Consider the following 26,164-nt stretch of genomic DNA (forward strand, 5'->3'; position numbering starts at 1 on the left):
TTGTAGGTAATCTAAATTTGACATAAATTGGAAATAGAATGACAATTTTTGCACCCACAGTGTTGTCTGAGTATGTCTGAGCATTAAATTGCCATCAAACGCCCGGCTTGTTGACAGATGTACACAAAATTGAGTCACTTAAATGCTAAAGGTCGATATTTTGTTTACAGAAATCATTGCAAGCTTTAAAGTTGTTCAGACTCTCCAAAATGAGATAAATTCAGGAAAATCAGAGGTGAAGCTGATGTAGCATAGGCATTCCTCTAAGATGTACCCAAGAATAGTGCTCTAGCACATGTTCCTATAATGCTATTGCGTAATACGTCTAAGGCGGCAGTCTATACTGCACCTGAATATTTTGAGAGGGAGAAAGGTTTGGGAGGGCTGGTAGTTTTTATGATTTCGAAATTGCTTTGTATGGATCGCCAAAATGTGAAGAACTTTGAGAATTTTGAAATTTTTCCCAAAAATTCCTACCAAATTGAAGAGTTTTCTTTCCAAAAAGGAGGGTAGAATGACTTTCAACCTAAATCTGAATCTTCTTTCTTAATTCTCCCCTGTATAGAATGCAAATGAATAACAATTAACACAAATTTTAATTAAATTAATTACATTTGTTTAAACAATGCACACGATAAGATAAAAGAACTTTCTATAGAGAAATTAACGACAATTTCTTTAGTTTGTCTTTTGCATTCAATGTCAACAATGTTTCTAGTCAAACGAAATCAGTTGTAAGTTTTACAAACAATAAAGTGAGATGAAATGAAGTCATGAAAAAGAACTGTTAAAAGAAAGTATTGTTTTAGTGATGATTGCAGGAATTGAAAGTTTGAAACTTTAAAGCGTCTTCGAGTAAAACAAAGGAATAAGGATCAATCAAGGATAGATTTAGTAAAATCTGTTTGGAATACAGCTAACGTCCTAGGGAAAAAAGGGAACTTTCCCACAACATAGCCTTCTTCTGTATCCAGTGCTCATTGCACAGCTCTTAACATTGCGGTTGAACATGACATAAAACTGCCTTTTACTTCCTGAGCGACTCAAATGATGAAGGTTTCACCAAAGAGCGTTGAAGGCTCCAATAAACCTCTTTAATAATACCAAATCTGTCAAAATTAGTTGCCTCCATTTGGCATCTATATGGCTGCCAAAAATAAGTGTCATTTGCGTCACTCGAGCATATATCGTCCGAGGATGCATGTGAAATCCGATAAAAGCTTCAGACTCGTCCAAATTAAAAAAAACTTAGAAACTATTTAAAAATTTGTCATTCAACTCCAGAAGCTTAAAACTGCTTCTCACTTCATAAAGCATCTCAATTTTATTAGCGAGACTTAAAAGTGCAATTGAAACTTCATATTGTGACTAAAGAGTTGTCAAGGAGCCTTTTTTTCTTAATACTGATAACTTTTTCTTTATGAAAATTAAAAAAACATTTTATATGACAAAAATTTTTTTATCTACTTATATATAATCATTCCACGTTAATGCTCAGAGGATTTTGTCTTCTTCTTTCACCTCCTTTCTCTGTCTTTTACTTATTTCATAAGCAGTTGAGTCGTGCTATTGTGAAAATGAGGACAATTTTTTAGCATGCTTTTTTGGGATATGAGTTAAGACAAAAGGGGTAAATTGTTCCCTAGCAGGCAAATATTGTGCCTTAAAGAGCAGACTAATATGAACAACGCTCACAAGCGTTTAATGTTTAAGGTGAGCAAGCTCTCTAGAGCATGATCTTGGCCTGTTAGTGGATCTTACTGGAATTTATGTATTTAAAACAATTACTTACTTAATTACTTAATTCACTAGCCGTACATATCAATAATTGATCACAATTATTGTGATTCACTGCTCCTATTGCTTGATTGGTCTCCTTCATATGCCACCTGATACTGCTCCTATCGCTTGCTTCCGCTTGCCATTTTCCAATACCAAATGCAATACTGTCTATTTAAGATTAATTTGCTACAAAATGAAGAGAATAGCCATCTTCAAGCTGGTTTAGCTTGTCCATCGAACATTAGACTGTTAACCAAAAGCCAAGCACAGCTTAGATCATCTGTGAGCCATTCTGTACGCGTATTGGATTTCTACCTTGTTTCCACCCAATATACTTGTTACGTACCATTCACTTATTACGTTACAGACTAATGAACTGTTTTCAAAAATAAACAATTGAATTCTCAGAATCTCTATTGTTTGTATCAGACCTACTCCCTCCTTTTCTTCCCAGAATGAAATAAGTCAAAAGCCAATTCAATTTCAATAAATCAACATCATGACAAGGGACTATAATTAACTAATTATTCCTGAAATGTGTGTAGGAGTTTAACAGCATGCCTGGAAATTTTGTGAACTTTGTCATGAAGCTCCCAAACACAGCTACATACCAGGAATTCTATTTTTAAGGTCTTCAATATAGTAATTTGTAGTCAAAATGTATCTTTAGGATTTTAATGAATTACAACCTACTGGAATGCGTTTCTGATACTTCAAATGAACTTTGTGTCTCTATATACTGCTTTATTTTTGAATTTAAGTGAAAAACGGCAGCAACAGAGCTTTTTTTCTGTCGAGTAAAAAACATTCTCGTTTAAGTCATTAAATTAAATATTATTTTTTTTTTCTGACGAAGAGCAAGGCACAAAAAAAAGGCACAAGAAAAAAAAACTTTTAATTAAATTTACTTTTAAAAATTTTTTTTTCTTCGTCTCCTATTTCAATTTTCTTGTAAAGATGAACGCCTACTTATGCTGATTTAAGATTTTTTCCTACTGTTGGTTTCTATGCTATTCATCTTCTTCATCATCACATCCCTTTTTTGCAGTCATCATCATTAATGTCTTTTTTTTTCCCTTTCTTTTATTCCACAGTCTCACCTCGCTGTAAGCCGGGAACTGAACAAATGTCAGTTGGCGCTCTAAATATGCATTCAATGCAAGTTAAATGCGAAGTTGAAGCTGATCCATCGGATCATGTTAAATTTGCATGGACTTATAACAATACGAGGAACGTTTCACCTGTAAGTATTATCGTAACTGCAAATACAGTTGCTAACTCACCGCATGCATACACAAAAGCGAATATGTATCCATAAATACGGATATGTGAGAGAATTGAAAGTTTATTTTTTGTGTGCTGTAGCGAGGAATAAAAAAAGTATGGAAATATTTTGTAATCTCTTCATTTTAAGTGGATTTCTGTGTAAGGAATGAAAATGAGCTAATTTATATCCATAGAAGTGGATGAATATCTGCAAAAAAATTATTTTAAATGAATTTATATCTGGATTACATTACGATAAATGAAATTTATTTTATGCATTTATGAATCTTTTTCCATATGATAAGTTGTTCACAGTTTAGGAATGGAGAAAGTAGTTGTGGAACTTGAGTGCTACGATCTAATTTTCCTAACAGACAATGAGCATTGTTACCTAAATGAGCATGCTCAGTGAATATAATTAAGTATGCTCAATTCGGGACTCAAGAGAGGCTGGAATGAATGCTATTGCTATTTTCTTGCGATCTCAGAGTTGTGGCCAATTTCTCATATCCTGGTATAGTATGGTATGGTATAGATTCGCAATTGGAATAGTGTCGAATGACATAAGTTGGTTAATCGATCTAAAATTCGACGTCGGACTGGCGTTACTCTGACTTGAAGCTAGATTCAGATTGTATCCGGCATCAGGCCAGTGTGATTCTGGTATAGTGCCGGATCTTATTTGAATCTTGGAATAGTGCAGGATCTAATCTGAATCTGGAAAAAATGCAGAATCTAATCTGAATCTGGCATTAAATTAGAGTCATGTCGTTTGGTTCTGAATTTTTGATCGATCATGTGCCATTCGAGAATGGATTTGAGCATTAATTATGGTAAAGTGACCATCTGTACCATATCGTAAAGTTGACAGGACTCCAATGTAGAAGCTCTCTACTCGAGTCCGGATTCAAGCGGAGGACGTTTTAAGATTTCTCAAAGTCCTCTCAATTCTGCCAGACCGAACCAATACCTGTGAAATCAGTCCCAGAAGTAACAGCAAACTTCATTAGCTTTAAATTTAGGAATGGAAGACCCTAACAGGTCAAGAGCATGATCTTCAGAGCGAACTTACTTACTTACTTACTTACTTACTGCAACCTTGTTCCTATGTGGAGCTTATGTTACAACGGAAAGCTTTCCATCTGACTCTATTACTCTTAAGAGCAGAGTAAGCTGAAATCATGCTAACCAACATGCTCATCTAGGATACTTACTCGAAAAGCATGAAAATGGCCGAAAATCCAGTCACAATCCTTTAGAAAAGGCCGTGTAACCATCAGAAAGCTCCATATCCGACACAACCCAGCATGACTCTGATTTAAGCCCAGATGGAGTGAAATCCGCAGTCATTCCAGAGTCAAGTTGGTTTGGAGCTAGATTTTCGATCACTTCTGCGTCGTGAGCATAACAAGTTAAGTAAAGTAACCGCTTATGTGCATGCTCATTGCCTGTTATGAAAAATTATATCCATTTAGATCACAATCAAACCCTGTTCTTGATCTGATAATTCCACACACTGATTCATATTCAAAGCTAGTTCTGCATCTAGTTTATTTAAACATTTTTCCAACTTTGTAAACATTTATAAACTTTTATGCTGTGCGTTTTAATTCATAAACAATAACATTTTAGTCCTGCTTTATGAAGCAAAAACCTAGCTCACATAATTCTGACTAAAAAAGCTCTCTCATAACTTTTTTTCGACTATCATAAAAGTATATACAGCAACAGTGATATAAAAAATAATAAAATAGAAGTAAAAATACGTCGGAAGCGGATTAAAATTTTATTATGTGAAATGTGGAATTATGGAAAATTATTTTAATCTTCTCCTTTCGTGCATTTTACACCAAATTTGCAAATTTGCTATAAAACGAGTAGCAGCAAGGCAAAACTTTTTTTTTAATTCTCTCACCACTGAGCATTTATATTTTTTATATTCTCTTTCCATATCCAACAGGTTCCATCTTCGCGCATTAATTCACATGGTCTTGTGAGCGCCGTTACACATATGCCACAATCAGAATCTGATATTATTACATTAGCATGTTGGGCTGAAAATACTGTTGGACGTCAATCGCATCCGTGTCTCATTCACGTGTTACCTGCCCGTAAGTGACACATTTTAATTAATTTATAATTTTAATGTGATTTTTTTTTGGATTTAAATTGATAATTTTAATTTGCATGTGGGTATGATACAATCAGAACTGGTTGGCTTATGGGTTAGTGATGTTGGTGACCAGTAATAAGTGGGTAAATTTAAACAAGTGCCATTTTCTGTGCCTTAATGTGGTTTTTGCAGTTTCTTACACAATCTTCGTGGTACAAATTAGACTTTCATATGCCACAGCACACAGGTTGCCCACCACTGCCCTAAAGTCTATAAATAATTAAATCCCAAGTTATCAAAGCCAACACATTTTAAAAATTCTGATTGAATCGTTTGCCCTTGCCAATATGTCCCAAAAGAGAATGTTAAGAAGATTTTAAAAATTATCCGTAAATCTCTCAAATTGAGAAATCCTCTAAAATATCCCATCCAAAAGATCCTTTACACCTCATTACCTCGAGAAAAAAAAGGTCCTAAATTTTATCCCCAAGACAAGCACAAACGTAAATCCCACTGCAAAATATTTCTTTTTCTACCTCGATAATTCATAAATAATTCACAGTATAAAGCCTTGGTTTTTGTCTCATCTATATTAAACAAGATGTATAAAGATTACAGGCAGACATTTATTAAAAACGAATTTTTCTTCTTTTATATCCAAACAACATTTTCAACACCTACCCATCGCTTCTACACCTGAATTTATAAACAACAATATTTTCATCATTCGATGGCATTTCCTTTCCGGTGCCTTTCACAAACATGTATACGACGAATAGGCGTACCAGAAGTACCAAGACATTGTGAATTACGCAATGACAGTGTAATGGAAGTAATTTGTCAAGCAGGACATGATGGTGGATTGCAACAACATTTTGTTCTCGAAGCAATTGGTGCTACTTCTACCTACTTTAATAATTTAGATTCAACACGTAGTACACATGAAATATTAGATAATGAAATATCAACGATGAATGACCAAGTGAGTATTGTGCTGTATATCTTTATTTATTTGTATTATTTCCAATATTTTTTTATCCATCCCCTAAAATGTTCTGTTTTCCACCCATTTACTGTATTGCGTATCCACGATTAGGATTGCATTCATTCTCATCTCATCTCGATGCCTCTATTCCACTTATTTACTCGCTTATTCCTTTTACTGATGCGATGTGCTTTTATTTAAGCAATTTATCATTCGGTTGACACGACCTTGCTCTGATTTATGTCTTTTTGGTGTGTGTCTTTCCATATCTCTCGCACTCTTTTTTTGCCGTCTCTACGAATAACTGCTTATGTACTTTTACTTACCATTGTTTTTCTTTCATATTAGCGCAATTTCAGTGATGTTAATGTGCTTGTTTTCATGAGCTATATTATGTCTATAAGAGTGTAATGGATTGGATTTATGTGGTTTATTGGCTGAATTATAAAAGAGCAGAAGTAAAGTTTTTTGGAAGTGTAATGCATCAGTCTATAAAATTCATAGTCATATGCAGTCATGAGAGTCATGTCATTCAGCATTCTCAAGTGCTCAATTAAGTTTTAAATATTTCAAAGTTAATTACTAACTTTAAGTGGTCTGAAAGACACTGGAAGTCCTAAAGGCTCTGGTGGACTTAGAACACGATACAAGACTAGCTTCAGGTCATCGTAACATTGACCTCAGGTTATCGTGACACTAGCATCAGTTCATCATGACATTGGCCTCATTCCATCGTGATACTGGTCTCATTCCATCATGACTCTGGTCCCAGGCAAGCGTCATTCTGGCCACATATCAGATTCTATGGAATCTGGCCTCAAGCTAGAGTCAAGTCGGTCTCAAGACGGATTTTCAGCCATTTCTACACTTAGTCCTTTCCGGATGGTACAATGATGCAATAATACATTGTTTCTGAGCTTGAAAACTACTAAGCAGATATGTGAACATGACTTCACGATTTACTAAGGCTGAAATAAATTACACAGCAAAGTTTTGAAGAGTTGTAAATCTAAATCCTGAGCTTAATAGTTGCATGCTGATGAGTATACCCACAAAACTGCGAATTCTCAATTATAATCATTGAGTTTACTCGTGATCATGCTCATTTAGATGAATATGCTTATTGACTGTTAAGGAAAGCTGTCAATGGAACACTAAACCTATCAGCAGAGCTTGAAGTTGACTCGGATTTTGTATGGAAAAGTCGATTCAAGTCGACATTGAGCTCTGCCTTTCAGAAAGTGTAAAGTCAGATGCAATTACAATCCATAATCTTCAACCATCGACAAACTGCGATTGTTAAATTCCTTAAAGTTTGAAATATCTCTGCTTATATTTCATAACAGCACGTCCACCGCCCTATCATCCACATCCTTTTCATTATTATTTGTAATAATTTCACCAAAATAAAAATAAATAATTTTTGTCGTCCGCCTTTCTGTCCATTCACATTTGATAGTAGAAATAAAATAAATTTTTATATTTATTTTCATTCATTTTATTTCTCCAACTTCCTTCCATAGGCAACGTTGGCTCCATTAGTGCGAATTGAAGAAAATGTGCCTCAATTTAAATTACCTCCATTGGAGTCGGGACGAGAATATCAGATTGCTGTATATGCTGTGAATGCGAAAGGTCGCAGTGAAAATTATATCTTCGATCGTGTGCGTGTCGGCTCACTATTGCCACCATATGGTACGTATCATCATCATCTCTCTTTCTACACCGAAAAAAATTAATTTATTCATTACTTAATTGCTTTTTTTTGTGACCTTTCTTCCCCCCAAAAACACATGCCACATAATACAGATGAAACAATAATATCAGAAGATCCAACGCCAGCTGAGACATCAAATCAGAAGAATAGAAAGATTCTCATACAGCAGAGTCCTCAAACACAAACAATTGTTTTAGCGGCCTTAGTGCTTGCGGCTGGCATAATCATTTCATCCATATTGGTTGTTGGTTGTGTCGCAATATGTCGCATACGAAGACCAAAACCACCAGAGCCCGAGGAAATACGGAAGAGAATAAGGTAGGGAATGTGATGTGATGTTAGCTTACTTTTTGCGAAAATTATGTAGTTATCCTTTTGATACTTACTTACTTACTTCGCTGGCCGTACAGATCAAGTGTGATCCATGGCCTCTCTCAGTGTTCCTGAAGCTGGCTCTTCGCTGGCTACCGCTTGCCAATTACCATTTGGCCATATCCTTGTGATACTTTATATTAATTTGAACTGTTGGAACTTGAGTTTGTCTTAGTTCAGCAATTCTAAAGCATTAGAGGGTCTTGGGTTCGTCCATGACTGCAGGTTTGCATACAAAAAACGCCAGCCTACAGCCTTGGACGAACTTTAAGATACAGCCAAAAACTGCAGGCCTGTGCATATAAAATGCTGGTCTGCAATTCTTGATCGAATCCTCGTTGGGTCATTAGTAACGTTTCGAAGTTAGAGGGGGTAAGGGGGATGACTTTGAGTCACCATCCCCTCTCCTCTGACTATTTTCTTGCAAGGAAGTCCAAAAATACTTTACTAGCATAAGATGGTCCATAAAAAGCCATAATGCAAGAATATATCAAAATTCATTAAAGAGAGGTGGGGGTATTGACCCTCAACCCATCATTCCACTCTTTGACTACCTCCTTGCTAAGAAATAAAAAAAGTCTTAATTAACTAGTGATGGTCCATAAAAGTGCGCCATAATACAAGGATATACAAAAACTCATAAAGGGGGCATTGACCAGCAGCCCCTCACCCAATCCCTATGACTACCCCCTTCCTGAGAAGTCCATAAAAAGACTTAACTAACTAAACATGGCCAACAAAAGTGCGCCATAATTCCTCATTTATAAAATCATTTAAGAGGAGTGCTTTCTGCGGTAGTTAGCATATAGCTTCAAGTGCTTTTCTCAAGCACACGTTTATCTCATTTTTTTAATTTTCCTTAATGATTTCAATTAGTATAATGGCCCCACGTTTCTCCTGTTTTTTTGTTGTTACTTCTCCTATATTTATTTTTGTCTACCAAGACATTCATTGTCGTTGTTGTTGGCATGAAAAAAAAAAGGGAAACAAAAGACATCCAATATATATTAATTTAATGTAATTATTGCATATTATTTACAGACCCGCTCGTACAGACGTGCCATCAATGTATGCTGAAGACGATACAGAGGATGAATATTCACGTCATCATCAGCAACAGCCTGATACAAGATGCAGTAGAGCGTCAACGATAAGAAGCACGCGCTATGTATCGGAGGGATTTGTGCAATATTCACAGCCGAGCCTGAATGGTACATATGATGATGAGAAACGATATATTCCATGTTTGGTTGTTTTAAGGCCCACACAATCGCTTGCTTTATTTCACGCTTGATTATACTTGTTAACAACATTCTTCAAAATTATTCATGTATGAATGCCATTTTTTCTCTTTCTCTCTCTCCTTTTCTGTTTCTTTCTGTTTTAGTTTTTCATTCATTCATTTTTTTATTGGAATTCTTTTGTGCATGAATTTTCCTCTGTTTTTATACATATTCCTTTATTTATGGCATTCCCGAGTGATAATGTGCGACTTAGAAATTTATGATATAATTTAAATTAACTGATATTCTTGGGAAACCCTTGTGGACAAAAAATGATCAAAACTAGACAATGTCTAGACATTAACTTGCCATCAATAGTTATAATGCATGTTTGGCTGGGTTGAGTTTTGCTGAATTTTTGATTTACTAAACTAACAGATTTTTCTGAAGTTTATGAAGATTTGTCGGCATTTTGAAAGTTTTCAAGTCCTAATTTCCATCAATCAACCCTAACAGATAATGAGCATAATCACTTCAATCCGAAAAATGGCATTAGGCTGTCGGAGCTCTGGCATGGTGGATATTTCAAACTGAGTTCCTTAAATCATAGTCAAGCTAGCATAGAGACGAATTTTTATATAATTCGACAATTTGTGCTAATCTAGACATATTCTTTTATACTTTCTAAATTAGGAATCTACAAATTTCTTTAATCAGAGTCTTTTGATTGTCTGGGGCAATATCACCAACCACGTCGATTTAGAGTTATAAGAAGCCAGCTAAAGTGGATACAATTGAAATTTTTCTATTTTTAAATGTCTGCAATGTTTAAGCATGATTTTAATTTTGTAGATTTTTATTGGGTTCATGACTGCTATGTATTATGCAGAGTTGACAGGACTTTGAAAGTCAGACTTAAAAATGGAATCGGCAAGTTGGGAGTGGAGACTCTGAAGTGAGGTCTTGACAACTATGACATCATGCAACAAGTGATTTATGTCATCAAATTGACAAAAAAGGATTTGATTGAGACTTAAACTTTTTGAACTTTCACTTTTTTCTTGTTCAACATCAGAAATCTCTTACAATTCAGTTTATCACTGAAAGTATGCCTTTAATTGAAGCAACATGCGTTAGAGTATAATCTCTCTTTTTAGACTAGAAAACCTTAAATTTACGAAAGTACGCAAATTTCCCAAAATGGCAAAAGTTATCAAAAAATAGAGCTGTCTACAGATGTTCTTTAAACAATGGGCCCCCGTGTGCCCCAGCCAGTTTAGTAAGTAAGTACGCAAGTACGAATCCCTCAATTTGCAAGATTCTCAACATCGGCGCCTACGCATGACTGAAAAGCTCTTTGTGCTTGAAATAAATTACGTACATGAACCTCTCAAATGTGAAGTGAAATTTCATGATCCATTCTCGATTACTACAATAACACAAGGAAGTGGGTTGTAAAATACATGCATCGCTGACTTGAGTTGCATTGATAAGAGCTATTTCAACATATAAAGCAGTCTTTGTTTCATTGTTAACAACTGGCTTAGTATTTGTATATAAATTGCAGAAATTAGCTTTTCAGTTCCAACATTTCACTTCAAAAAGTGCTTTTTTTACTCTCCACAGCACAAACTTTTATTTTTATTTTCTTCCTCAATGCTACCTTTTTGAGCTGCATACAGCAATACAGAAAAATGATGAGAAATTGTGTTTTTTTAAAAAAAAGTTTTATTAGTGCAACAAATTCTCAGATTTTCTTTTCCTCATCTCCTCCATTTGGCTTATTGTTTTTGTTCTTGAACCTCAGCTAGTGGCACAGTGGCACAATAATAAAAAAAGACTGTATAAGCAAAAGGCACTTATGTAGGAAGGCATGAAGAGAGAGTTGGAAGGGGGCGAAAAAAGTATGAAACTTTTATGCTTTGTTCATAAGTCGCAAGAGCAGAACTGAAACAAGAAAAAAAAAATTGTTTTGGAAGTGAAAACTTTGGCAATGAATAAGGAAAAATGGAGAAAAAGTTTCATATAATTTTCATGCATTGGAATGGACTTTTGTGAAGATTGATTGAAAATTTTGGTGCTATATTTGTTACTTATCTTTTAGTATGAACAGCTGTTCTGACAGTAAAAGCATAATTCCAAATAATAAATCCTGATTGAGACTCGAACCAACGTTCTTTGATTTCTGGTCGAATGGTCCTATCACTGAGCTATCAGGGGTTATGTGACTAAATGACAAATTACCATATATTGATTAAAAATTTCTGTATACCTCTTACTCCTGCACTTCCAATGTAAAACTGTTAATAGGCCATTAATTGAATCCCATTCCAAATATTTTGCTGGCTGAACAGTGCAGGTGTTATACACGAACTTCTAAAAATGTCACTTTGAACATTTTATCGAATGCTTCAATTTTCTTCAATATATAAAATCAATATGAAGTCTGTTACACGGGGGCCAATATATGAAATTTTCGAATTAAATTTTTTGGTTAAAAATGATTAAAACTAGCAGAAAATTGATAATTTGTAATTAAAAAGCCAATTTATTGTGATTTTGAGTAAAATTTAACAAAAAAAAATTTTTTCGATTTTTTGAATTTTTAAAAATTTTGTTAAATTTTCTCATGAAAGTGATATATTTTAGGACGAAAACCTTGTTAAAATGACAAATTGAAATTTTAATTTTAATTTCACCGAAACCAACATTACTATTCTGTGATCTATCTTATATTATACAAAAGATCCGCGAGTACTGATCTAATATAGGACTGTAATGATCCTTATACAAAAGATCCGCGAATACTGATCTAATATAGGACTGTAATGATCCCTTATACAAAAGATCCGCGAATACTAATCTAATATGAACTGTAATGATCACTTATACAAAAGATCCGCGAATACTGATCTAATATAGGACTGTAATGATCCCTTATACAAAAGATCCGCGAATACTAATCTAATATGAACTGTAATGATCCCTTATACAAAAGATCCGCATACTGATCTAATATAGGACTGTAATGATCCCTTATACAAAAGATCCGCGAATACTAATCTAATATGAACTGTAATGATCCCTTATACAAAAGATCCGCGAATACTGATCTAATATAGGACTGTAATGATCCCTTATACAAAAGATCCGCGAATACTGATTAATATAGGACTGTAATGATCCCTTATACAAAAGATCCGCGAATACTGATCTAATATAGGACTGTAATGATCCCTTATACAAAAGATCCGCGAATACTGATCTAATATAGGACTGTAATGATCACTTATACAAAAGATCCGCGAATACTGATCTAATATAGGACTGTAATGATCCCTTATACAAAAGATCCGCGAATACTAATCTAATATGAACTGTAATGATCCCTTATACAAAAGATCCGCGAATACTGATCTAATATAGGACTGTAATGATCCCTTATACAAAAGATCCGCGAGTACTGATCTAATATAGGACTGTAATGATCCCTTATACAAAAGATCCGCGAATACTGATCTAATATAGGACTGTAATGATCCCTTATACAAAAGATCCGCGAATACTAATCTAATATGAACTGTAATGATCACTTTACAAAAGATCCGCGAATACTGATCTAATATAGGACTGTAATGATCCCTTATACAAAAGATCCGCGAATACTAATCTAATATGAACTGTAATGATCCCTTATACAAAAGATCCGCATACTGATCTAATATAGGACTGTAATGATCCCTTATACAAAAGATGAATACTAATCTAATATGAACTGTAATGATCCCTTATACAAAAGATCCGCGAATACTGATCTAATATAGGACTGTAATGATCCCTTATACAAAAGATCCGCGAATACTGATCTAATATAGGACTGTAATGATCACTTATACAAAAGATCCGCGAATACTGATCTAATATAGGACTGTAATGATCCCTTATACAAAAGATCCGCGAATACTAATCTAATATGAACTGTAATGATCCCTTATACAAAAGATCCGCGAATACTGATCTAATATAGGACTGTAATGATCCCTTATACAAAAGATCCGCGAATACTAATCTAATATGAACTGTAATGATCCCTTATACAAAAGATCCGCGAATACTGATCTAATATAGGACTGTAATGATCCCTTATACAAAAGATCCTTACTCAAGATGAAATTTAAACTTCAATTTGTCATTTTAACAAGGTTTTTGTCCTAAAAATTATCACTTTCATGAGAAAATTTAATAAAATTTTCAAAAATTCAAAAAATTTAAAAAAAATATTTTTGTTAAATTTCACTCAAAATCACAACAAATTGGCTTTTTAATTACAAATTATCAATTTTCTGCTAGTTTTAATCATTTTTAACCAAAAAAATTGAATTCGAAAATTTCATATATTGGCCCCCCGTATAACAGACTTTTACCGTCTTTTCTCCTTCAAGTGGTGTCTGAGCAGGAATTCTCGAATTTTATATGGAAAAGTTCACTTGAGTCGACTCGACTCTATACAAAATTCAAGTCTACTTCGAGCTCTGCTGAGCATAGTTCTAGTATTCAGGGCATCTAACCATGTTCAAGGAAATCTGCAAATGAAAGAACATGGCATCTAAGGTCGAACTGCTAGACAATCGACTGAATGATGCAAACATCACTATTTTGGGAATACGTGGATTTGATTCTCTCCAGAGACCAATCCCTCAATCTCAAAACAAAGGAATATCGTCAATATGTCAAAGATTCGAACAATGCTCATGACATAACACTATGCGTAATCAATCGATCAATTAGTCAATTCCATTTGCAAATCCATATGTGTCGATACATCAGATTCCACTTAGCTCTAGACTAAACATTCGACTATAATGTCTTAAAACTCTCACTCCTTACTTTACTTACTTCTTTATCCGTTTACATCAATTTTGATCCATGCTCACTCTAAGATTGCGTCTAGAGCTGGATGTATCACTGTATTACGTCTGTTAGTTACCAATACCAAGTATAATCCTGTCTCTATCGACAGCTTCCTGCCAAGAGTTCTTTGGTTGTCTTTCACTAGCTTTGGTCGTCCACTAGCTTTGGTCCACAATCTCTAAAACTTTCGCAATCTTCACAAAAGTCCACCGATGGAAAAATACACAGCAGCAGTAATATTGAACGAAGGTATACAGTTGTTGTCTGCTTTAATATTTTCCACACAAAAAAGAGGTAAAAAGAAGCAAAAAAGAGAGAAAAAAAGGTCGAGGAAAGAATTTCATACAAATTGCAACTTAAGCACACGCCAGGTGCAATCAGAAATCGTTTGTAATAAATTACATTATCAAAGGCAATAACAATAATAGGAAAATGAGAAACAATTACTAAGAGATAATTGAACAATTATGTGTGAAGGAACGGTAAACGTTTAATTTATTGTTCCACACAATTAATTATATCATCCTTCTCACGGTGAGGATGTTTACACTATGCCAAAAAGAAGTAATATGTTACGATATTTATTTATGAGTTGTTCCTTAATAAGGTGCTGTGGCTGGGGTCAAGATACATAAATAAGAATCTCTCCTTAATGAAATATTTGCTTTCGGGTACTTTCAAGTCTTATCACATACAAAACCCGTCATCACGTCGCTCTTACAACTTTTTTATATTTTTCAAAATTAAGTGACAGGATAGACAAAATTCCCATGCTGAAAAAAATTCCATAGACGACAATTTGGATGAATTGTCATTGCAAATGACATGGCTAAGTGTTATTGTTATTGTCCATGTCTGAACCGCAGATACATTGACTGACCTCTATTACCAAGGTTATCGACACATTAATGCTGTCTTTTGTGTGCTTTTAATGATGATTTTTTTTATGTAGCTAATCAAGCATGAGGTGGAAGATGATTTATGTGAGTGTAGTTGATAGAATAAGGTGAATAAGCAAGGATGTGTTGTGATATATGAGGTGGACATGCATACACATATTTATGAACTTTAATTGGAAAAGTTGGAAGTCATGTGGTCAAGATTTTCTATTATAGTTGAAGTATGAAGATGAGGATGGTTATATTGATCATGCTGATTATTAAATTCCGAGAGACACAAACGAAGAAGCTTCTGCTAAATGACTTTTATTAACACCAAATGGAAGTTGCCTTCATGTGATATCCATGTGGCACACGCGTGGTGGCAAATAATTTGCATCCACATAGCATCAATGTGGTATCAACTAAGCCACGATGTGTCCATGTGACACCAAAATGGCATCCAAGTGACATTCATGTGGCATCCAATTTGCATCAATGTGACATCTACGTTGCATTCACATGTCAACATCCACATGATATCCACTTGATATTCATGAGACATCAACGTGTCATCCATGTGGCAGGTTCATGTGTCATCCAAGTGGCATCTAGGTTGCATCAACGTGTATCCATGACATCTAGGTTGCATCATCCAAGTGACATCCAACTGGCATTCGGTATTTACATTGTATCTATTCACCATGTCGCATCCAAGTGCCATCCACGTAGCATCCATGTTGAATTGTTGCATCAGCATGGAATCCATGTGGCTTCAACATTGCATCTATGAGGAATCAACATTGCATCTATGTGGAATCATGTATGTGGCATCAATGTGTCATCAACGTGAAATCACCTTCCAAGTGACATTTAGGTTGCATTCTTCTTCAACTCTGTACAAATACTCTAAGTAGTTTTCATCATATTAAACATCCCTTCCTCAAATGGCATGTCATTACGGTATCTCATGTGGCATAATTTCATGGTTTGGATCTATTGATCAAGGAACATTCCAATTTTAATAAAGCAGAGTTCGTGCATCCATCATTTTTTTTGTGATCTCAAAAATCCATCTTACGTAAATCATTACGTATGATTTTTTGACGTAACGAAGAATCAAAATGATCTTTTCTACGTAAAATCATTTTGTTTACAAATTATGTTAATGCAAATGCTCCATTTATAACATGGTCTACAGCATTTTTAGATGTAAGTCGTTTTGAATCTATTTACACTACTTTAAGTACTAAAATTACTGAATTTTCATTCAAAGTGATATGTTCTGGATCATATTTTTAGTTAAATTAATCGTTTAAAAAGGAATTCAATAAAATGACTTGATAATCATCTGAAATCTCTATAGAAATTTACACGGTTTTTCTTAATGTCAATATATGATCCAGAGCATATCACTTTAAATAAAAATTCAGCACTTAAAGCATTAAATAGATTCAAAACTCTAGATAATCATCTAAAAATGCTGTAGAAACATTCATGTTAAGTATTAATGTAATATTGACATTACACCATAATTTGTAAACATCCTCATTTCCATAATTATCATGAATATTTTGGATATATTAAAGATCAAAGGAACATTCCAATTTTAATTTAAAGAGATAATCCTTTAACTACAATGATTACAAATCCACTTTACATCCATCCTTCCCCTCAAACTCTTCAAATGTACACAAATAATCTCCAAAAGAAGATTAAAAAGAAATTGAGAATTTACTCTTGTTGGATATTCATAAAAAGACTGTGCCTAAATAAATTTTGATTCTCTTTTTTTTGTATCCATCCCCATTTTCGGTGTTTAATTTCAAGCTTTAAAAAGAATCTCCCAAGAGATATGGAAAATGTTTTCATGTCAATTTCCAAAATTGGAAATGAATACTTTTTGTCGGTTCTCGACAATCCATAGATAATGGATATGTTCTCATAAAAACTTTCTTTTTTTATATTTCAAGTGCCATCCCAAAGTTTTCCTTCTTATTTTATCCAATTTCATCTTCAGCACTCTTAAAGCCTTTTTCATAAATTTTTGAATTTCCTTTTTTTTGCTGTTCGGTTCTGAAAAAAGTTTCATCCGCAAAAGCAAAAACAATATTGGGAAAGAAGATGAAAGGAAAGAAATTTTTTCTCTCAACAAAAAGGAAGGAAGTAGAAATATTCATTAGAGATTGTGGGTGCAGCGCTTGTCTCGGGATTTGGGGATATGAAAAGTATTCATAATGATGATGAACTGTTAAGTTATGGAATTTGGATAAGGGATTTTTAATGTACTTGACCATGCTTTTAACAAGCTTTTACATTAGCTGACTGAACTGAAAACTTGAAATTAGCTTGTTCAGCTCTTGAGCCAGTACACTTGAAATATTATAAAGCACTTCCGATCAAAAACTGAAGTACGTGTGTATACAAATTTATGCTGTATGCAGTTACAGATGATAGGACGAAAATATTTAAAAGCAGGACATAAATGAACTTAATTCAGTCCATATTTCATTACCACCTTACAACTTACTCGAAGTCGACTTGGATTTTGTATGAAAAAGTCAACTGTAGTCTCGAGTTGCATAAATGAAGAATGTATGCTCCATGCTTCTTTCATGGAGTTTTTAACATAGTCACTTACTTACTTCGAGGGTCATACTGATAAATTGTGATCCATGACCTCCTATTTGAACCGTCTGAATCAGGCTCTGTCGCTGGCTACTACTTGCTAATTTCCATTGTCAAATTAGATTCCGCTAAAACATATATCAACAATAAAAAGAAGTTGTTTCTTTTATGCATCCATAAGGTGTCAATAAAAGAACTTAAGCCTAGCTTTTAAAGCTCTGTGGCTTCATATGAGCTGCCGGAAGTTGGCTTGACTTGATATGAAATCAAAGTCGACCTGGAACTCTGATTTTCAAAGATTAAGTGTCAAGACAATTTTGAATCTCTTGCTAATGACCAAGGCTACTCGAGATCGAGACCAGGACTCCATGGGGCAAGATTTTTCTTGTGGTCTTGATCCTGGTTTGATCTCACCCTTGGACTTGAAACCGAGACTTTGAAGCATTGTCTTGCAGACTTGGTTTCGGTTCCGGTCTCGGTCTTGATAAAGTCTCAAAAATTTGTTCAAAAAGACTTCAAGACACCCCTCCTGAGAATGTTGCAATGAGAAAGGAAACCTGAACATTTGTGAATATTGCATGACAAGCAATTTCTTGAATATCCCTAAAATTGCCACAAATATCAAAAACATCTGGTCCCAATAAATAAAGACAACTACATCCATGTTTATTTAAATATGTACAATGCATTTAAAATGTCCAAAAATTTCCTAATTCCTAAAAAAATCTCACAATTGTAAAGCCATTTTAAACAACAATGTATGTAACAGTCCCAATGGAAAAATTTTCATTTCAAGCTTAACATCAACAACAACAAAAGCAAGTCAGAACTTTCCTATCAGTACTTTTTACATAAAACTGAAACAGCAGCATCATGCCATGTCTACGACTATTTAAATTTTTTTTACAAAGAGTATCTGACTATCCCTAAAGGAAGGATTACAATTTAATATTAAAAATTGTGTATGTGATAAGCTTAAAAGCCCATTCTGAACATCCAGTAAGAGTTAGTCTCATGTTAAATTATGTAAAAGAACTCGAAGCGTGTGTTTTTGTCTAAATGAACAGCTTCCATTTTTCTATTTTTATCAAATTCTCCTCAAAGAGGCTTTTACATTCACAGCATGTACATTAGAGGTGAAGATGCTGCTCATCTCTCGACCTTTACAAAATTTCTTTATTATTAAATAATTTTTTTCGATCGTTTTTTTTTTGGAAGTAAGGAACAAACTTTTGGATAAAGTTTTTCATTGCTTTCCCTTCCATTTACCAAAACAGAAAGGGCACCCGTTAACCGGTTCCTTAACTCTTTCATTTATCGCTTGTCTCTTATACATAAATTGTGTTATAGTAAGAAAGTATAAAAGGTGGAATGAAGAGAAAGCAAATTAGGGAAATGAAGCAATTTGACGGCCAATTAATCAAAAGGTCATGAAATTCCTCCTACTTCTTTTACTTATGCTTGTTCTTTAGAATACTTTTTTAAAAAGGATGAATTTTTTGTTCAACTTTTTCTTAATTCAATTTTGAGAATGTTTCATGATGTAAAACTTAATCATCGGTGAGTTAAAGAATGGGAATTGGAGGAATTTCTAAGGAAATTGATTATTGCTGCAATAAATGTTAAGGTTAGGTTGATGAATCGTTGTAGATGATGAATATTGGAAGTGTATCCGAACAGGATAGAGTGTTTCTTAACACAGCACTATGTCGCTGTATCGACGGAAAGGTGCAAAGTTGTGCAGTCAGGGCAACTACATGGCTGATTTCACTTTAGTTTTTTTTTTGAAAAATGCAGTTCACCGCCATGTGCTGCTGGGGTTGATTTTTCAATCTCATTTGCTAATGAAATAAAGCACATAGAAAGCACAAAGCGTTCAAATTGCCGAAATTCCGAACCCAGGTCAATTTGACTATGGTTTGAAGCCAGATTTCATCTTTTTTACTAGATGACGTCAGGATGTGACCAGAATGACACTAACTTTGGTTCATATTTTCGGTCATTTTCACATTTTTAGCCTCCTGGGATAGAGCAACGTAACTCTGACATGCGACTAAATTTCTTAAATTCTAACACTTCATCTAAGTCACGTCTGCAGGGAGCAGGAGCGTAGTAAGAAATTTTTAAGGAGATTAGGGCTATGTTTTCTTGTTATCGAAATTTGGGCTTGAAAAATTTCAATCCAGAGCTAAAAGAATACTTTGATTTTGTATGGAACAGTCAATTCTCGACTCCATACAAATTTCGAGTCAACATCAAGCTTCATATTAATCCCGATTCCAATTTTTCGGAACTACGAATTCGAGAAAGCCTAGAAGCCTAGAAACGTTTGAGTTTGGCAATTTTTTGTATGGATTACAAGCATTTGGAAGGGTTTTGGGATTTATGTCTCGAAAAACCCAGAAAATTGAAGAATTTTGTTCCAAAAATAGAGAGGGTTAGGGGAGGTTTTGACTTTATTAGCCTCCTCTCTTTCTGAATACGGCTTTATTTTGGCTGTGTGCTTTTCGGGTACGACAAGGGTCTGTTTAAAATTGACCATGCATTAGAAGATAAATATCACAGTTTCGAATTGACTTCAATTAAATCTAAATCCACTAATTTACTTTACATCTAAATTTAATAATGCAATCTTTTTTTACTAAATTAAAGCTTAAAATTAATAGAAAAAAACACAACAAAAAAATCACTCAGTATAGTTTTCAAATATGTCAAACATCACAAACAGCTTTTATTTCTATCTGGGTCACGCTTTTTTTCACTCAATTTTTTTCATTCATTTGTTTGATCTCTTTTTTTTTGAAATTGCACGAATAGAAAAGTAGTAGTTGAATGAATGCATATTTTATCTCATTTTTATTTTTTCAAATATAAAAGCAAAGCACTATCTAGAATCTAGACATAAAATACATATAAAAAAAAATCTTTTTTGTCTATGGCATGAAATTCATTTGTAGTTTATATATATATTGCAGATCCCGATTTAATACTGCCCCGTGGTAGCGATATTGAATTCACAAACCTGAACATAGGAGGAGCTTAACAGACGAATAAAAATACAAATTTAGTTAATTAATTAAGTCTTATCACGTTTTTAATAATTTTATTTTTTGTTTTCCTTTTCGGTTCTTGTATTTTCTCTGTTTTTTGTGTATATAATGTGAAAGAAGAAGTACACAGATAAATAGAGTATGGAGAAATGGTTTTGTAGTGTACAGAGAGGAAGCTTTTGCAATGTAATTACAATGGACATGGTGTAAGGATGAGGAGTTATTGCTATACTAACTGTAAAATGCTTCTTCAAAAAAGGGAAATTTTTAATTTTTTCGAAAGTTTTTTAAGAATTAAAAAGAGAATTTTTGAAGATTTATTAAATTTTAGAGGAAAAAATTGCATTTTTTGCAAAAAAGAGAAGAATTGATTCTAAATTAAGATATAGAAATTTACTAGAATTCCTAGGATTTGGACCTACATTGTTTAATATTGGAAAAGATTCTAATTGATCAAATTTTTGTACATTTTTAAAATTTGGCAAAAGTCCAATTTACTATAACGGGTTTTAAATTGTGGGAAGTTTTGGGTCATAAAACCGATTTTTATTGTAACGCATTTATTGAACCTTTATAAACGGATGAAATTAATGGCCAGAAATTATATTTAAAATCGTAATTTTTGAGAATTGTAAAAACTTTCTTTATTTTTTTTGCGATTTTTGAATTGCTGAATATAATAAAATAATTACAATTCTCTCTGATTTTTAAGATAGGGACTTATTACTGTTATTCATCACGTAACGTGAAAAATCGAAAATTTTTGACCACTCGTACACTCCCCTAAGAGTGCTACGTAATAAGAGAACACCCTTATAGTAATTGGGTCTTGATGATGGCCCTGGATTTCAATTACTATGGAAGCTGAACATAATTAAAACTGAAGAGATAAAGTTTTGATCCTCCTCATTCATTTCATCTTCTTCACTCTCTATTTGTCTGTGTCTAATTGTGTATTTGTAAATACGATAAAAGAATTAAAAAAAAAAAAAAAACTAAGAAAATTGAGAAACTGAGAAATAAAATTGAAAATTATATAAAAAAAAAGAATTGAGAATTTTGTATAAAGTTTTAAATTAAGATGAGAAAAAAATACGATATAAAAATTGTTAAGAAAAAAAAAATTAAATATTTAAGGGAGCGAAACAACAAGAATTTCGTAATATAAAGCAGGAATGCGGAAAAAAAAGTATTCAATGAAAAATTCCTGCCAAATATAGAATTTTTTAAGGAAATAAAAAAAGTCGTTAGGTCGATGATGATGGAGAAAAGAAAACATTCAGATTTTTTGTTAATTTTCTCCCATGGTTGTTAAGCACTCGCACGTGAAAATATATAGGAAGAATTTACAAAATTTCTTATCTTTCTATTTTATATTAGAGTTATTTAATTTGCCTTCTAATTAAAAGATTTTATAAAATTCAATTTTATGGTCGCAATTTTTTGTTAGAAAATTGATGCGTTTTGTATTCACTTTGGAAGTTTATAAGTTCACAAACAAGCATAGACAATGATTTTATGGTGCGAAAAGTCTACTACGGTATCTGATACCGGTCGCTTTACCTGTCAGAGGTTCTAACAAACAAGAATCTTTCAAAATGAACCGAATTACCCTAACACACAAAGAGGATGCTCTTTGTTAGTCGGCTCACCTTGAATATGCTAGATGAGCATCCTAATAAGCGTTATTCTTAGCAACTCTGCACTTGAGAGCACGCTCTTTTTCTGATTTTTAAGATATTACACCCGAGCAGAGAAAGAACAGAATAAGTTAAAAGTAATGCTCTCAAGAATGTTCATCTGGCGTATCAAACGTAAGCAAGCTCTCGAAAGCATTTTAATGGCCAGTCAATGTAAGTTTATGGTCATTTTGAAAAATTTTTGTTTCTTATACCCATAAAAAAGGTCTCTGGATATCCCAATTTCGACAAATTCTTGAGATCAAGGCAGTTTCGAGATATATCGATCAATTTTCAAGATCTTTTATCCAAGAAAAGTCAAACTAATTGCTCAAGTGACACAAATGAAGTAGAGTTCATCAAGAAAACCATTTGGTGTCAATGAAAGACCTTTAACAGAGCCTTAAAAGCTCTTTGGTGGAGCCTTTCTTATTTGTGTTGCTCAGGTTGTTCCTGGTCATGTAATGATCCCTAAAAATGAAATCAAACACCTTATAATTCATTTGGTGTTAAAAAAGAGCTAAAATGAATCTTTAATTGTTTCTTTGGTAAGATGTCCATCAGTTGTGTCGCTCAGGCTGCTTCTAGCCATTTAATGAGTCCTAAGATTGTCAACAGCCCCTAAAAACCCTCAGCATTTAAGACTCTGCTTAATAACCTGTTTACCTGGCATAAAAGTCAGCTTATATTTGATGCTAATACAAGAGCTTTTGATTTGTTTTCCTAGAGATTGTTCCTTGCCTTAAACGACCCTTCAATGTCTGAGCCATAAAAGCTCTCATTAAGGACCAAAAAAGTGACAATTTAAATTACTGATCAGTTGCAACAAAAATGCGTCTCCTTCAACCACCTTTGGTGACTTACCCACTTATTTCTTTAAGAAATAAACACAAGATGAAGAAAATTTTAAAGAAAAATATTTTAATGCTTGACGAAATCATTATGTCGATTTAGTTAGTGCTTGACATGACAAGGAATCAAACGATAGGCAAAAAAAGAAGTAAAGCAACGTTCAAACTCTAATCATTATCATTATAATCATCATCATAGTTGTGTGCATTCATGTTGAATAACAATAGATACAAAATAAATTATCACATTATTGATTTTATTTTGAAATAAAATTTCGGGTACAACAATAAACTGCATAATTGGTCTAAATAGCTTTAGGATTTTCCTCTTTCAATTTTTCCCTATTTTTTCTCTTTCATAACATAAAAGGAGCAGCATAAGTAAGTAGACAGAAAATGATAAATTGAAAATTGTTAACAAATTTTCTCTTTCCCTTTCCATATCCATTATATTCAATTCATTGAATTGTAGGATAATGCTGAAGACATTGTAGGAAATAAATTATCATTTGAATTAGAATTTCTCTCTTTTTTTGTGTGGATATATTTGGAAGGACAAAAGTCTCGTTGATTGCCAAACATTTTGTGTGTACTCGTTCATGTTGAGCTTGTTGTTATGGATGTGGGTATATTCAATGAGGATGTATTCATCACATTAATATTCATTCAATTTTTGAAAGATTTTCTTAGAATTTCCCAAGTAGTTTCTTATTTTTGGAATCAATTGGCTTGATTGAAGGTTTTTTGGGAATTTTGAGCATTACTTTGAATCGAAGAACTAGTCATTGAATGGACAGTAACTTAACATTAACTAATTATAACTTGGGCTCGGTTATGAACCACACGCCTGGATTTTCTGCATTTTAGATGCTCAATCCGACAGTTTTGGGCTGTACCTTGTAGTTCATCTAGGACTATTGGTCTGCTATCTGCATGAACCAAAGTTATGATGTATTTTTGTCCACTCAAGTTCATATAGCTAAAGTTAGATTTAAGAACTCTTAATCCTAAATATTCTAGGTAACATGAGGGGACCTTTCATAAGCGTTACATAAGTTTCGAACGTTCTTCCAAAGCAGCCATAGAGCTCTCATGATAAGAAAAAGCTAAGAGTAAAGCTCATGAATATGCTAAACTAGTATAATTAAGCATGATATTTGGCTGTTATGGTACAGTGCTATAACTGTCAATCTAATCAAATTCAAGCCATCTTTTTATGGTTCGGCTAGATGCGAAGGCCTGGAACAGGCCTGCAGTTTTCTGCATCTCTGCATCTATGTGCATCTAATTTTGGCAAACCCTAAATTTTACAAAATTTACTTATTTATTTCACAAAAATCCCCTACATTACAATTCCAATGCTACAAATCCTGAAAAAACTTACACAAAATTCTTCATAATTGATTCTCATCATAAAGCAACTAGCCATGTTGCACAGTTCTGTGACGTTAACAGCTCATGAAAAGCAATAGATCTCTACTTTTTGATAAGTTTTCAAATTAGACAAAAAAGATTTTTTTATCGTTCACTTTTTCATCACAAACCACAAGCTGATTATTTTACACAGTAAATTGTACGTTTTCACAAAGTTTTCACAATTTTCACAAAAAAAAAATGCAAATTGCACAAGTAATTTAAAGCTCTTTAAATTCCAACAGTCGAGCATAACGTTGAAGTTGCACAAATGGTTGAAGATTCTTTGTTTAAGTCAGGAAGTGGGCAAATTGTGTGCTGTGGCACACCTTTAGTTCACCAAAAATACGGTTCGTGGCATTCCCTACAAATTTTACAGACTTTTGCCAGCACAAAGTTGCCCATCACTGGCTAAAATCATAAAATTTTAAGTCAAGTCTTCTAACTGATGTCAATGACCAATCAAAAATGTTCGTGATAACAAACTACTCAATTATAGCATCTATGTATATGATGCTAATGTGGGCGATAGTCTGGAAATTTTAATTGCCATTCAGACGCTAGTTATAGATCGTCTGCCAAATTAAAGCATTTTTTGATCCACGAAAATAGTTTAATCGAATGGATGTTCATCAAAATTAGGAGATATTTTATATTGTTGTCGTAAAATGTCTAATTCTATTAACAATTTAATAGCTTTTATTGTTGAATGATGTATTTATGGATCTACTAATTGAATGAGAGTTATTAATCAAATGTAGATTAAAAATATGATTGGATCCATTAATTTTGACCGTGTCATAGTTAGAGGAAGGGTTCTTTAGACTGGACCATCGAGATATGGCTGGATTGTCTCTATCTAAGTTTCAATCCTGGTTTCAACCTCATCATGTTCTTGAATTTTCTCGATTTCGAGGATCTATCGAAGTCAAGATATCAACCCGAACAGCAAGATAAGGCAAATTCAATTTGTTGCTATGAATATTGACTTAGAACAGCAATTGCCGTTAAGATACCCGCATGGGTAGTTTTCAACGTGATGACGAAGCGGTCCAATAGGGCCTGCCTTATTCTACTTGAACAAGATACCTTCTATAGCTGTTCAATGCGACCAAAAGCATTTTTGAAGACAATGTCACATGGTACCGACAATATTCAGACACCCATCTAAAAATTGTCAGTCCAACTTCGTGTCTTATCGTTCATATGGTGACATAGTGGTTCTATTCCAAACATACTGTTCTGTTCGTGCTTAATTGTACGATTCTAGAGTTGAACATGCTGCCATTAGTCGAC

At 33.6% G+C, this 26,164-nt stretch overlaps 1 protein-coding gene across 1 annotated transcript; it reads left to right on the forward strand.

Moving 5' to 3' along the window:
- Positions 1 to 306: 306 nt before the first annotated feature.
- Positions 307 to 22,407, forward strand: LOC139091682 (uncharacterized). The gene is made up of 8 exons (XM_070641831.1): positions 307 to 373; positions 2,877 to 3,025; positions 5,009 to 5,159; positions 5,941 to 6,143; positions 7,670 to 7,841; positions 7,956 to 8,181; positions 9,277 to 9,446; positions 20,851 to 22,407. The coding sequence occupies exons 1-8, from the start codon at positions 307 to 309 to the stop codon at positions 20,916 to 20,918; spliced, it is 1,206 nt and encodes a 401-aa protein (XP_070497932.1). The 3' UTR covers positions 20,919 to 22,407.
- Positions 22,408 to 26,164: the final 3,757 nt, after the last annotated feature.

The sequence above is a fragment of the Chironomus tepperi genome, unplaced genomic scaffold (genome assembly GCF_022539635.2).
Source record: "Chironomus tepperi strain 1889 unplaced genomic scaffold, CSIRO-AGI_Ctep_v1 contig_259, whole genome shotgun sequence".
NCBI lineage: Eukaryota > Metazoa > Arthropoda > Insecta > Diptera > Chironomidae > Chironomus > Chironomus tepperi.

Excerpts from the sequence above, each read along its gene's own strand:
- LOC139091682 (XM_070641831.1), top strand. The coding sequence starts at position 307 with ATGCTATTGCGTAATACGTCTAAGGCGGCAGTCTATACTGCACCTGAA. Across the intron at positions 5,160-5,940 it reads CATTCACGTGTTACCTGCCC|GCGTACCAGAAGTACCAAGA; the intron begins GTAAGTGACACA and ends TACGACGAATAG. Across the intron at positions 9,447-20,850 it reads TTCACAGCCGAGCCTGAATG|ATCCCGATTTAATACTGCCC; the intron begins GTACATATGATG and ends TATATATTGCAG.